At 34.3% G+C, this 13,207-nt stretch overlaps 1 protein-coding gene across 1 annotated transcript in view; it reads right to left on the reverse strand.

Annotated features, from left to right (window-relative positions):
• Positions 1 to 7,272, reverse strand: part of LOC125669075 (uncharacterized) — a 29,118-nt gene extending 21,846 nt beyond the window's left edge. Inside the window, exons 1-3 of the mRNA XM_056161418.1 lie at positions 7,212 to 7,272; positions 3,534 to 3,612; positions 2,131 to 2,268 (exon numbers count right to left, since the gene is read on the reverse strand). Of these exons, the coding sequence (XP_056017393.1) occupies positions 2,131 to 2,268; positions 3,534 to 3,606 (211 nt within the window). The 5' untranslated portion in view covers positions 3,607 to 3,612; positions 7,212 to 7,272. The remainder of the gene's footprint in view (positions 1 to 2,130; positions 2,269 to 3,533; positions 3,613 to 7,211) is intronic.
• Positions 7,273 to 13,207: the final 5,935 nt, after the last annotated feature.

Genomic DNA, 13,207 nt, shown 5'->3' on the forward strand with positions numbered 1-13,207 from the left:
TCACACTACATGATAATGCTTGCATACACTGATTAGACAAAATTTTAGCGCTGTTAAATATAACCCTTTCACCGACAGTTCCCAACTCAGACAAGGATCACGTTAAGCAAATCCATCACAACATTGTACTGGGATTTAACACTAATTGAATTTTCCTACCGATTAAAAGGTAACATGTCCAGTCTTCGAAATTAAGTGGTAGTCCGATGACTGGGGTTAGTAAAATTGGGATCGGGCTACCACAAATTGACGCGCATGCCCAGTGGACCAGTACATATTTTCGGCAGAGTTTAATCAGTTTACGATTTCACAACAAGGGTGATTGCTTGTAGAAAATCCTTGAAATATCTCGCTTTTACAAGAGATTGATCAATTTTCCAGTTATCTGGTGGCGCCCAGTTTTTATTGGTGGGAGAGAGAACCCAGTTACAATGTACCTGGGAAGAGACCACCAACCTTCCGAAAGTAAACTGGGAAACGTTCTCACTTACCGGCGCGAGCGGGATTCGAACCCACGCCGACCAGGGTTGAGAGGCAGTGTGATTTTGAGCGTGATGATCGAAGCACTCAGCCATGGAGGCACCTTTTACAAGAGAGGAAGAGACAGTTGGTGCTAATGAGTATGAGGAAACAAAGTGACAAAAAAATGATTAGCATGTTTGGCAGGAGAACTGGCCCTGGCTTGAATACAATGATGGTCTCTTATTTCACATCTGGTGCAAGAAGGAAAACATTGTAAATTGTAAGTTTGTGTCTGGCTCCAATAATTTTAGACAACAGCAGCATCAGACTTTCAGTATGTATGAGCATAAGGTAACCCTAGTTTTTACTGTAATTAGGATGACAACGATGATGAATAGCTAGAAGAATCAGAACTGGAAGATTCTGAAGAATCTGACTGAGCTTTGCACTCATACTTGCCCATTGGGCTTGTAGTAAAAAAAAAGGTTACGCACAAAGACTGCATGTCGCTTTGAGGGAGATTTTATGTGATTTGGGAACTTGTTTACAGTAATGGCTGACCTGAGATGAGGGTCTTAACAGTACTTCCAAGCGCAGGTCAAAATAATCATTATAATGAGAAAGTTGTTAAATTATATCATGCTTGGGACGATGAGCAACTTGATTGATATAATTTTACAAATCATAAATGAGGAGGAAAACAATGGAGAATTTATCAGTTTTTTGCCTGCATATGATTGCGATATCAATTTTCAATTCAATTACACCATACTGCATGTCTTCAAATTTTTCAGCAAGGTCTGAACTGTGAAGAATTTTTGATGGGAACTCTTCCCCTTTGAACTTTTCCCATGTTTTTCATGGACACTTTGTTTGAAAAAAAAAAAATTGACTGCGCTAGAAAAAATGCATGGACATAATTGTTTGTCGAATAAATCTTTCGCAATTATTGAAGTTTGGAGAGAAAAAAATGTTTTAAAAATTCAGATTTTACCTGCTAATTGCTTTTCTATACCTAATTTACCTGCAAATTAATCCGTTACGACCTTGCAAACAGTACGAATATATACCTGAACGTGTTTTCTATCAACTTAACCAAATTTCAATTCCATATCTTTTTTTTTATCAAATAATTATGACACTTTAACATAAAATATACATTTTTATGAAATTTCCTCAAGAACTCCATCATCGTAGTGTTATTCATATAAGGGAAGTAGTCAGTGAAAGGGTTAAATAAGACCTATCCTAATGGGACTAATACAAAACAAACTGGGGGTTACACTAAATATCATATAGGGGTAGTCAGTGAAAGGGTTAAATAAGACCTACCCTAATGAGACTAATACAAAACAAACTGGGGGTTACACTAAATATCATATAGGTCCTATCCCGTCATTAAAAAGTTATGAACAAGACTATGATTTGAACTGACCCTGTCCTAGACATAAAACTTGTATTAGGGTTATGATACACCACCTGGCCATACCAAATGTTACCTCTGTACAAATTATGATCATCTAATGTCTCTCAAAGTTATGAAAGAGACTAACAGAGATTATAAATAGACACCCCCTAAAGCCTTATATACTTGGCATCCCTACTGTGACCTTATAGTATTCAATTTATAAATAATTTTCAAAAATCATTTTTCATAACAAAACAAACCATTGGTTAAAAGCGAGTTTTCTTCCTCTCGCTTTTCAGTTGTTTTATCCTTATCTTCTTCCTCTTCAGCTTCTTCCTCATCCTTTTGTACTTCTACTAAATCAGATGCTCCTGCATCCTCACTTGTGTCCATTGTGTCTACAAGTGAAACAACTTATTTAGTGGCAAAAACAAACAAGATTTAGGAAAAGCCAATTGCTCCCATCATTGCCATATTCCAACTTTTTTTCATCTAAGCTCACTCAAAAGTAAGGGTCATTACACACACAAACACAAATGCTATTATCAATATCTATCTGCATTTAACAGATGCCATGCCTTTTCACCCACAAGGAAAATGACATTCTTTTCACAGTATTTCTTTCTTATTTAACTGTTACTGATAAACATAACCATTCTGTAAGCAGACATGATTCCTAAGAAAAGAAAAAAACAACTGAAGGGGGTCTGGGGGTCCTCCCCCAGCGGGGTGTTAAGGGGCAGCGCCCCTGATCTGGGGGTCCAGGAGGCCAAAGGCCCCCTGCCGAAAATGGCTATTTTAACATTTGAAACCCCTCAGGAATGACCTCCAGAGACCCATATTAAAGTTGTGAAGATTTGACTACCTTCTCCAGCCATTCCCATACATTACGTAGGCCCTTATCGATAGTTTTTACATCGCCACCTCGCTGCACAACGTGTGCAGACATTGTTTTAAAATGAGATCAGTTACTTAAACAAACTGTTGATTGGAGAAACCGAATAGCGAGACGACAATTCAACCAATGAACAATCAGAAGACATATATAACTTGAAGCATTTTACAACAAGTAAAACCCGCATCAATGACGGAAAATTCCGGAATACTAACAAAAGCGGATTTTAAAATTTAGAGCGGAAATGAGAAATTCGGAAAGCGGAATTTCGCTTTAAAGCGGAGAAAAATCATGTCTGTGTAAGCAACATACTACTGATTTCCCCCCAATTTTGAGGAGTAAAAAACTTCTTGGAAATTCCGAGGCTAATAATTTGTTTTGTATGATACATTGTATGAGTTAACCAATTTCTTCACCTCCTCTTAAATAGAAAGAAGAGGTCAATAAAATGGAACTCATATGTAAAATTATAAACAATGGCAATCCTTAGAGACAAGATTTTTTATTGGTGCAAATAGAAACATCGAATATTTCCAGTAAGAGGCCCTAAATCCATTGACCCCAGATGCAATTCAATTCAAAGTAAAAATAGGAAACATTTCTTACGTTTCTAAAGTTATAGCCCAGAAAAAGAGGAAGAGAAGGACAGAAAAGCAGATCAACTAATTGCAATATGTTCCCCAAATCTTCAAACCCAGGTGCCTCAAAAATAACAGTAATGATGATAACACCGTGCTTAAAATAACTGTATAATTAAATACAATTTACCTCCTCCTTCTTTTTTAACCTCATCACCAGCCAACAACTTTTCCTCCATTGTGGTGTCTGTTTCTTCAGCCATATTAGTCTACAAGTCATACAAAATTATAATTCAATTATCTGTCAGTGATTTTTTTTATTTTTCAAACTACCACCCCTCCTTTTGAATTGGGAAAAATTAGCGACATTTTCCTCAAATTGGGAAAAATCATTCATAGTAAATGAAAATGGTAAAGATGCATAAAATAATCAAATAACAATTTTTTTGTTTGAGGTTTATTTCAGATCTGATTTAAAATCATAAAATAAATCATTATTTAACATTAAATATGTATTGGAAGTCACACCTTGCATAGATATTATTTACTTTTCCTAAGAAATACTTATTGTCTAATTTCATAAAGAATAATAAATTATCAATTCACCAGCATTTGTACCCATAATCTTGTAAATATTATATTAATAATCAAGTTTCCAGAATGTCTCTCCTTTTTGTATTTTTCGGATTTTAGTAAAACCCTATACTGTTGGCCACTTCCAGTTATTAGCCTGACCCTACATACAATGGCGGTCAAACTAAATTGTCAACAATATGGCTTAATGTGTATCTGGAAACTATCTATACTTCACTGCATATCTGCTTATATGGATGCCTCTATTGTTTTACATATTCTTTACAAAACCTTTTGCATGTGCAGTTTGGAGAATAAAACTGAAGAAAAAAACGTATTTACTCTTTGTCAGCAATACACAGTAACCCTTTTTTAAATGGCCTAATTTCCCTAGATTTGAAATTGGGGAAAATATATATATATAATTGGGAAAAAATAGCTAATTTTAGTGAGCGGAAACAGCCAAATATCGGTGGCATTTTGGCCCCAAAAAAAATCAGTCTGTGAAATGTGACTACCATATATTTGTTTAATAAAGGACAAAAAAACATAACAGAATGATCCATTTAAATGTGATACTCCAACCCCGATTGGAATTTTGTGTATTTGTGTGCTGACTTCATGTGCAAATAAATAGAGAATAGCGAGGGGATCTTATTCAAAGTGATGCTTCATCTGTGGGATAGGGCACGTTTTACTAAGCGCATGGATAGCATAATATTAGTAAAGACTTGTGGCATAATCATTTGATTAGTGAATCTTCAATGTAAAAGTGGGGATAAGAGACAGAGGAATCTCAAGTACCCCACTAAGTAAGTTCATGGTGATGGGCAATAGGACCAAAAACCATAATCGATTATCAGTAATAATCGGACACATGTAATCCATTAATAATTGATTATAATCGGAATTGTCATTTAAGTGGGTTTTTTGTTTCAAAATACATAAAAGAATCATTAAACATATGGAAACATTTGAATTCTTCTATGTTCCTTTTGTTCACAGGTAAATCAATGAGAATTTCGAGGTATCAAGTAATGGAATTTATCTATAATCACAATGTCCAAAAGTTATAAGAGTCAGACTCCTTTAAATCTGAATGTTGAATGGCGTTGTTATTACCGTTAATTCTCCCGCCATTTTATCGAAAAGAAAATCTAACATTTTTTTTGGGGTCAACAATGTCGACACCTTTTATTTTGTTATTGATTAGTAGCATCATAGAGCTCTAACCGACCGACAATCGTTTCATCACTAGTTCAGTCCAACAGTCATACCGTAGGCGTATATACATGTATATCAACAGAAAAAACATGGGTATGAAAAGCAAGATCAGTCATGTTTGCAGCAAAACTGGTAATTTACAAACTGCCACCTATGTGCATGATACACATAATTGACATTAATGGTATGGATCATTGCGACAGTGTAAATATCGTATTCCTACAATGCAATGTCTTAGCTGTACTTTGTGGGTAAAGAAGCTTACATTTGATGTTAACATCAATCGACTGGAAAAAAGACCATAATTAATTTCTAAGTGTATTTCCATAAATCAAGGCACAGTAAAGGAGGGACGATCCATCGGTGATATTCATCTTGACAATATACGGATCGATATACATGTCAATTAAATGACGATACCCATCACAGTGTTTTCCAAAAATATTCGATTGTCACAAGATGGTTATTTTTAAGTCTGCCTTGCAGAAAATAAAAGTAGAACATAAAAAAAAAAACATGACGGACTACATAACATTAACAAAACCGATTTAGAGCAAGTCAGGGGTATGGGAGAGGTTTGGCTTGCCAGTTTACAAAAGGGAAAACAGTGTAAGAAACATCGAATTTGTGAAGTATTTGGTGCATTGTGATATTCTAGTCAAGTAACTACATGTAGCTGAAATGAGTGATATTTTTTTGTTTTGATTGGAACTGAATAGATTTGAAATCCTTTTTCTTCTTCTAGTTTTTATTGATATGCAAAGTACCACAATATGTATCATATCATGAGCCAAGTATTGTGATACGTATCGGATCAGCTGGGAAGGGAATTATCCCACCCCTAAGGCACAGGTATCCAGTGTTCGAAATTGGTTTAAAATTTGGTATAGACCACGGGTCTATGCCAAAACAAGATGATATAGACCTCATCTAATTGGCATAAGCTGCAACATAAAAAAAAATAACACAAATTTGAAACATTGTCATTTACTTCTATTGTACTTAGAAAGCATATTTACTTTCTATTTCCATAACAATGTCCTCCTTTCCTCATAACATTTATCAGACGTCGACTTTTGGGATAACTCTATTGCTTTAAACCTAGAAAATCGGAAGAGACAATTTGGTCTATCCCAATTACAATTGGCATAGACTCGGTCTATGGTTAATTTCGAACACTGGGTATCTGATTTTTAATCAATAAATTTTATAGAAAAAAAAAACCCATCTATATATATATATATATACATAAATATACCAGGTGTGCAACGACATTTTGCTCCCCCCCCCCCCCCCCCCCCCCTTCGATTCAGGCCCGATTTTATAATCAATTAAGCTCGGAAATTATTTTCCTTCTCATCCGTTGCTTCAGAAGTCTAAACTCCCTCGCAACAATCCAACAACGGACGGACATACTTTAACGATATTTTAAACATTCCTACCAAGGCCTCACCACCATGTACAAATATATATATCATATGTGTGTGTGGGTGTTGGTTTTTGTTTTCTTTTCTTTTTATAACTATTTATTGATTAAAATTCAGATTCTGTGATGAAGGTATGCATATGAACAATCGAATGCAAACTTTTCTTTCTAATCTTCCAGAGGATAGACCGTAAGTGAATGCAGAACACAAAATTAAATATGATTGAAACATAGTAAGCGTTATAGATGCAAAAGACTGATCAATCTCGGATGAAAAAAGTAGATATGGCAAGACAGAGTCCTTATTCCTTGCCATACATGGAAAAAAGACCAGCTCTGCAAGTTTAACTAGCCTAATGCTAGTTAGAATAATCTAACTGTGTCTCGGGACGGGCCCTCAATTCGGGTCCGTAGGACATTATCATTTTAACGATAGAACATTCTATCTAGCCTACTAAAATAGGTCCCTGGCCCAATGCATAATGCAGATCTGGGGAGTCTTCCCCAGTACGACCTGTTTGGTAGACAAAATATTGGTGCATCTGAATATAGTAATTACACGCTTAGTACTTCACAATAATCTATATATTAAAAAATGCAATAATTTTCATGACGAAAAGAATATATCTTTAGTTCAGGTCAAACCTTTTTTCCTTCCTCCACGATGCTAATTGTCACGTGACTTAAAGTGGAAACACCCGGATGTCGGTATGTGGTAAATGTAGTATGGCCGAAAGCCGAAAGTCCCGGATAGCGATTATTCCCCCCCCCCTTCCCACCACCACCACCACCACCCCACACCACCCCACCCCACCCCCTTCCGTGATTTCTCCACGCAGAGGCTACTATTTGTAATTTAGGTACATATTTTTTTCAAAACTGTTTTCTGAAAATTCTTTTACAAACATCATGAAAATGTTTTCACCTGCCAAAAAGCGGTAATTCAAGTACGTTTTATAAATGTCGCAACCCAAAATGCTTAGAGTAATCCATTTTATGCAAAATAATAACTCCAACTACATCTTATGTGATTATTTCCACAACAAAGAATAATAAATAAAATGATTAAAAACTGCTACGTTTCGTGATCGTATTTATTACTTTTAAAGGTCTTTGGATATTATCGTAGGGATCGGCGATAAAAAAGTATTTAAAACTTTTTATTCAAATCCTAGAACTTATCTATCTTACAAACAATAATGCTGAATAATATGCATGCTTTATCTCATGTCCAAGTTGAATGCAAAAGACAATTTGCAATAAAATACTGGACCTTTGAATTTTTGTTGTATATCAAAACAGGTCATTGAAAATTATATTGTCTTGGTTTCTGGAAACGCTGAGGACAATTATCACTGGTATTAAACTGATGATAGTAACGATCGTTACTATCATCAGAAGATGGCGGAAGGAAATTCGAGTAAAACCGTGTTTACTTATTATATCTATTTGTATTGTTTATTTGCGAATGATATGTAGGTAAGAAATATCATACACTAGCAACAATTACGATCAGGTGTTATTTTATCTTTTATACGGCTCATATGAACAGAAAATTCGTCGTTGAAAAAACAGCGAGGATGATAGTAACGAAAGTAAAAGTAAAAATAAAGATGATAGTAACGGAAATAAAAGATGATAGTAACGTGAACTTTTGAGTCGCATTAAACGTTCTTATTTGTACACATCTCCTGTTTCTAAAACTGTCATTTTTAATTTTCCCCTATCTTTTCTATAAGTGGAGGGACGGGAGGACCTTTTTTCGGGACTCCGGGATTGGCAATTTTTTTCCCCAGCGGGAATTCGGGAATTAACCTTATTAGGATTCGGGATTTGCCCCTTTTTTTTCCGGGATGCTGGATTATTAATTTTTTTTCTCGAAATTCAGTATTTTATAAATATTTCCCGGGAATCCGAGTTCAGACCCCCTCCTATCCAGCCATATATAAGATTACGGCACTTTGATTATCTCTTATATTTACTTTTTTCACAAGAAGTATGGTGAGTTATTTCCATGGCATTTTGTTCAAACTGATGCACGTTCAAGCTTCATCATAATTTATTATTGATATTACAACTTGGAGAATATATAAATTTTCACTATTAGAAATCTACTTGTGGAAAAAAAAGTAAAAAATTGTGAAAATTTATCTGTCAATTCATTACACATTATACAACAACCTGTCTTTAAATTTTAAGAGATTTTTTTGAACAGATTGCAGCAAGAAACGAAATGCATATAAAAAAATTCCTGTTCAAACAAAACGTAACACCCACTTATCTGACCAAAGTTTAAAAGTCGGCCAAATATTTACTGTTTCAACATTTATTAAATTTTCAGAAATGGATAACGTGAATATTAATATGGAACAGTCTTTGAATCAGACAGTATCTTGTCCATCTATCAATTTTTGTGGGTATCTTTGTTTTTATTGAAGTCATGTAAGTTTAATACATGAAAGCTTTGAAATTCACGAAATTTCAGAAATCCATGTTCACACGATGTTTCTGTAAAACAAACATTTCCCTGCAAAATTTATATTAATGTTATGCTTTAAATAAATGCTTTTACTTTTACTCTGGTCTTAGACATACATCTCTATTAGTGATTTTTATAACTTATATAAAAATAGTATATTAATTACAATGCATGCACATTTAATGGTTTAGAAAGGGTACAAAAGTGGTCTGTAGACTGTAGACTTTTTAGCTTCGTTTTAATAGCACTGAATCTTTCCATACTGGTGGATAATATGTTTATTATTTGTTTAATGTTTGAGAACTGAATTAATCTTTTAGGATATGAAGACTAGATAAAACAACACCAAAATTGTCCGATTTGTATCTGTCCTGTTTTGCTCTATTTTAGGATGTTTCTTTACAGTCGGTAGATGGTATTATTTTTTGTTCTACACTGTTCGAAAATTTTTGAATTGTTCTTAATCACAGGATTATCATCTGTATACAAGAAGTTCCTCTTTATGTTTGTTTGCTTTGTTTTAATTTGGATTTTGCATGTCATGTTCATTTTTTTATATGTTAATTTTCAACATATTTATGCAATTTCATGTTTCAAAATCTTTCGAATAATATAACATTCAAATAACACTTTCATATACGTGTATATAATTATGGTTGATTGTCTACATGTACACCCTTTTATCGTTACTGTCATCTTTTTGTCGTTACTATCAACATTGATACATATAAGTTCTTACGTTACTATCATCATTCATTTTCGTTACTATCATCCTCGCTGGGTTTTTTAACGACGAATTTTCTGTTCATATGAGCCGTATAAAAGATAAAATAACACCTGATTGTAATTGTTGCTAGTGTATGATATTTCTTACCTACATATCATTCGCAAATAAACAATACATGGTTTTACCCGAATTTCCTTCCGCCATCTTCTGATGATAGTAACGATCGTTATTATCATCAGTTTAATACCAGTGAATTATATAACACTGCGGTAAAATTACAGGTGCATCAGGACTATGGTCCCTGGCAGTTTTTAGAACATAGGGTCTACATTGTTCATATTATTTTGTTACCATGTACATGTTGTTTTGTAGTTTGATATTTCTTCTCAACAAAAAACGACAAAACGATGTTGCTGAAAGAACATATGAGGAAATAGAGTGGAATGAAATGTTTGAAAATAACTTGATCGAAAAGCAAACAGTTGCAACTCTAGATAAATACTTCGAACATCACAAGTTAGGTGTATTTCACAATATGGCAGAAAAGCTGTTAAACGTCATGTAGCTATTACAGTGTTATCGCTAGAAACTGAAAAAGACCAAAGTGATGGTGAAGATGACCTTGTCATCAGAGCCTATGACAGTTTTGATAGTTCTGATGATAGTGATGGTATTGCTACCAATAGTGCTGATGACAGTGATCGCGAAAGTGAAAAGAAAATTTATATACCATCTTCAAGGAGGAGAAGAGTGAAGGTTCCAGACAAATTCAAGGACTACTATTATATGAGATCTGTAACAATGATAATGAAGTAAATTTGTTGTTTAATCATACATATATATTCATTTATTAGATAGGACACATAGTTTTGTATTACACCTCTGACATAGGACAATCACTTCTTTTGTATTGTAAGAATAATATGCAGACTTTGATCGTGTCGATGATGAGATGATAGTGGTAAAATTTGTTGTTTCTTTTCGATATCACATATAGGAATACTGTAAATTACTCGATGTGTGCATTAATACACTGTATCAAAGTAATAATTGAATTATTCAATTAATTCAATTACAAATATGTTTAAAAAAAACTGAACTTGAATTTCAAAAGATGACCGGTTTGTAAGTAGTTAGTGTTTTCAAAACGAAGCATGCAATTTTAATTTCATAGTGTTTAAAGCGAATTGAATTATTGCAAAAAAAAGGGGGGGGGGGCAGTAAATCTAGTGCATGTATATATTTTCAAATCTAGTTCTTCCCAACGACAGTTGTCCAGAGGTTTCTTGTTAGTAAAATAATGAAAGTTGTAATTAAATATACTGGCGGATTTTACTGGTAGAACTTAACGCATCTTTATTTTCAAAATATTTTTTGATGATATATCTTTATATATATTATTTATAACGAACTTCACTCGCCATACATTTTTTGGCTTTTTAAAAAACTCATTACCTCTTATTCACTCGATGTGAGTCGCATTGTACGAAAATTTCCGAGTATATTAAAAATTAATGAAAATGCTTTGCAAATTAAAGCTCCCCCCCCCTTTTTTTTTCTACGTCCTCGCACACCGTAAAAACGCTTAAGATTTTCATCCCAGCTCACACCAGAACCAGTAGTTCTGATATCGATTAGCGTGCATGAAGTATAGATCTGTAAGTAAAGATTATTTTAATTATAGAATGTGTAAAGTCAATCGTAACTACTTGGCTATTTCTGTAACCACAAATGAACTTCTTCTTACTTATTCTTACCGGTTACAGAAAAGGACGAGCCCGTGATTCCATTGGTGAAAAGTATGTCTTTTTCATGACGTAACAATCAATGTATCCCTTGAAGGGAAATCCGGAATTTAACACGGAACCGTTCCTACCTTAAGAAGTTAACAGTACATCCTGGATGCAGTTACCATGGCTTCACAAGAGAGTTTCAGAGCGCGGAAGCTTCGGATTGACTGGGAAAACACACGGAAGTACAGATACATCGGACCCATGACGGTTTAAAGCAGGTTTCTTTAACATATACAGACTGTGTCATTTTCTATCCATGCAACTCTTAAAGATGAAACCGAGCCGAACGCAGATCACTGAGCTGTCTAGATCTAGCCTATATTGAGTATTAGGCCTAGTCCGAAATATCTTACGTTTTCCTGGCTTTTTTATTATTTTGATATTTATTGTGCCAGGAAACGGCTTTTTTAATGATTTTGATAAATATCAAAATCGTAAAAAAGCCAGGAAAACGTAAGATATTTCGGACTAATCGAGTATAGCCTATATATATATATATATGCCATGCTACGAACTATTCTTTAATGAAACTTGTTGCCGTGTTTATTTTTCCCGTGATAATCCAAAAAAAGTAGGATGGTTCAGGTTGTATTTGGGCCCGGAGGAATGTTGAGAGAAAGGAAGTGGTGTCAAAAAAGATACTAAGGCCCTATTGAAACGCTTTTGTAAGAAACGTGAATGTGTTTATTTTTAGCCTATGTCTTTCTTTTACAATGAAATATAATCTCTTATTTTCGTTGTACAGAAATTAGACAATGCATGATCATTGGAAAAGTAGAATTTTGAATGAAACATCACTCTTTTAAAAAGCGTCAGTCATGTCACTTAATTTTAGGGCCTGTATCATGACGTCACAGTCAAAACGTTTCCCGTACTTTGTTTCGGGTCGTGTGTGGTTACCCTGGAGGCAGATATGACCTCACACGAGTTTTGCATCACGGAAGCTGCACGGGAAAACAAACAAATATCCATATAGGTCCTAGAACAGGTTTAAAACTCTAATATTCAGCAGTTTTTGAAATCCATCTAAGATGTTAAAGATAATATTCTAATATTGAAAGTATTGACATAGGCAGATCCAGAAATTTGTGAAAGGGGGGCCTGGAACTTGATCTTTTAGATAGTTTTCACATCCTCCACCCATACCCCATTTTACACCTTTGCTTGTGTACATAACATCATAGGGAAAGATCTGGAATTACTTTTATACATGCAAATGTTTAGTTTATTTACTACTAGTTTTCAAAGTTCTGGTCATTCTAATCGCCATACTCAGATATGATTTCGAATTGAAATTTTAAAAAAGTTGATTTCAAGGTTACTCCCAAGAGGTTGGGGGCCGCCTAGGCCCCCAGAAGCTCTGGGGTAAATGCTGCAAAATCCTGCAATCATTCTGAGCATTTCATGGCACTTCTTTTTCACTTTCAAATTGTCTGCTTCTGAAACGAAATCTTTTCAATTACATATATATACTTTTACTGGTATCTGACGAAAATAATGTCAATATAGTGTGTCGTCTTATTTATCCTAGAATTAAATAATACACTGGTGTTGATAAATTTTAATGATGCAATTACATGTAAGTATCCATCTTTCATATCATTTTGACTCAAAGAATCGTTCGAATTGAATAAATCTTATA

Source organism: Ostrea edulis, chromosome 4 (genome assembly GCF_947568905.1).
Source record: "Ostrea edulis chromosome 4, xbOstEdul1.1, whole genome shotgun sequence".
NCBI lineage: Eukaryota > Metazoa > Mollusca > Bivalvia > Ostreida > Ostreidae > Ostrea > Ostrea edulis.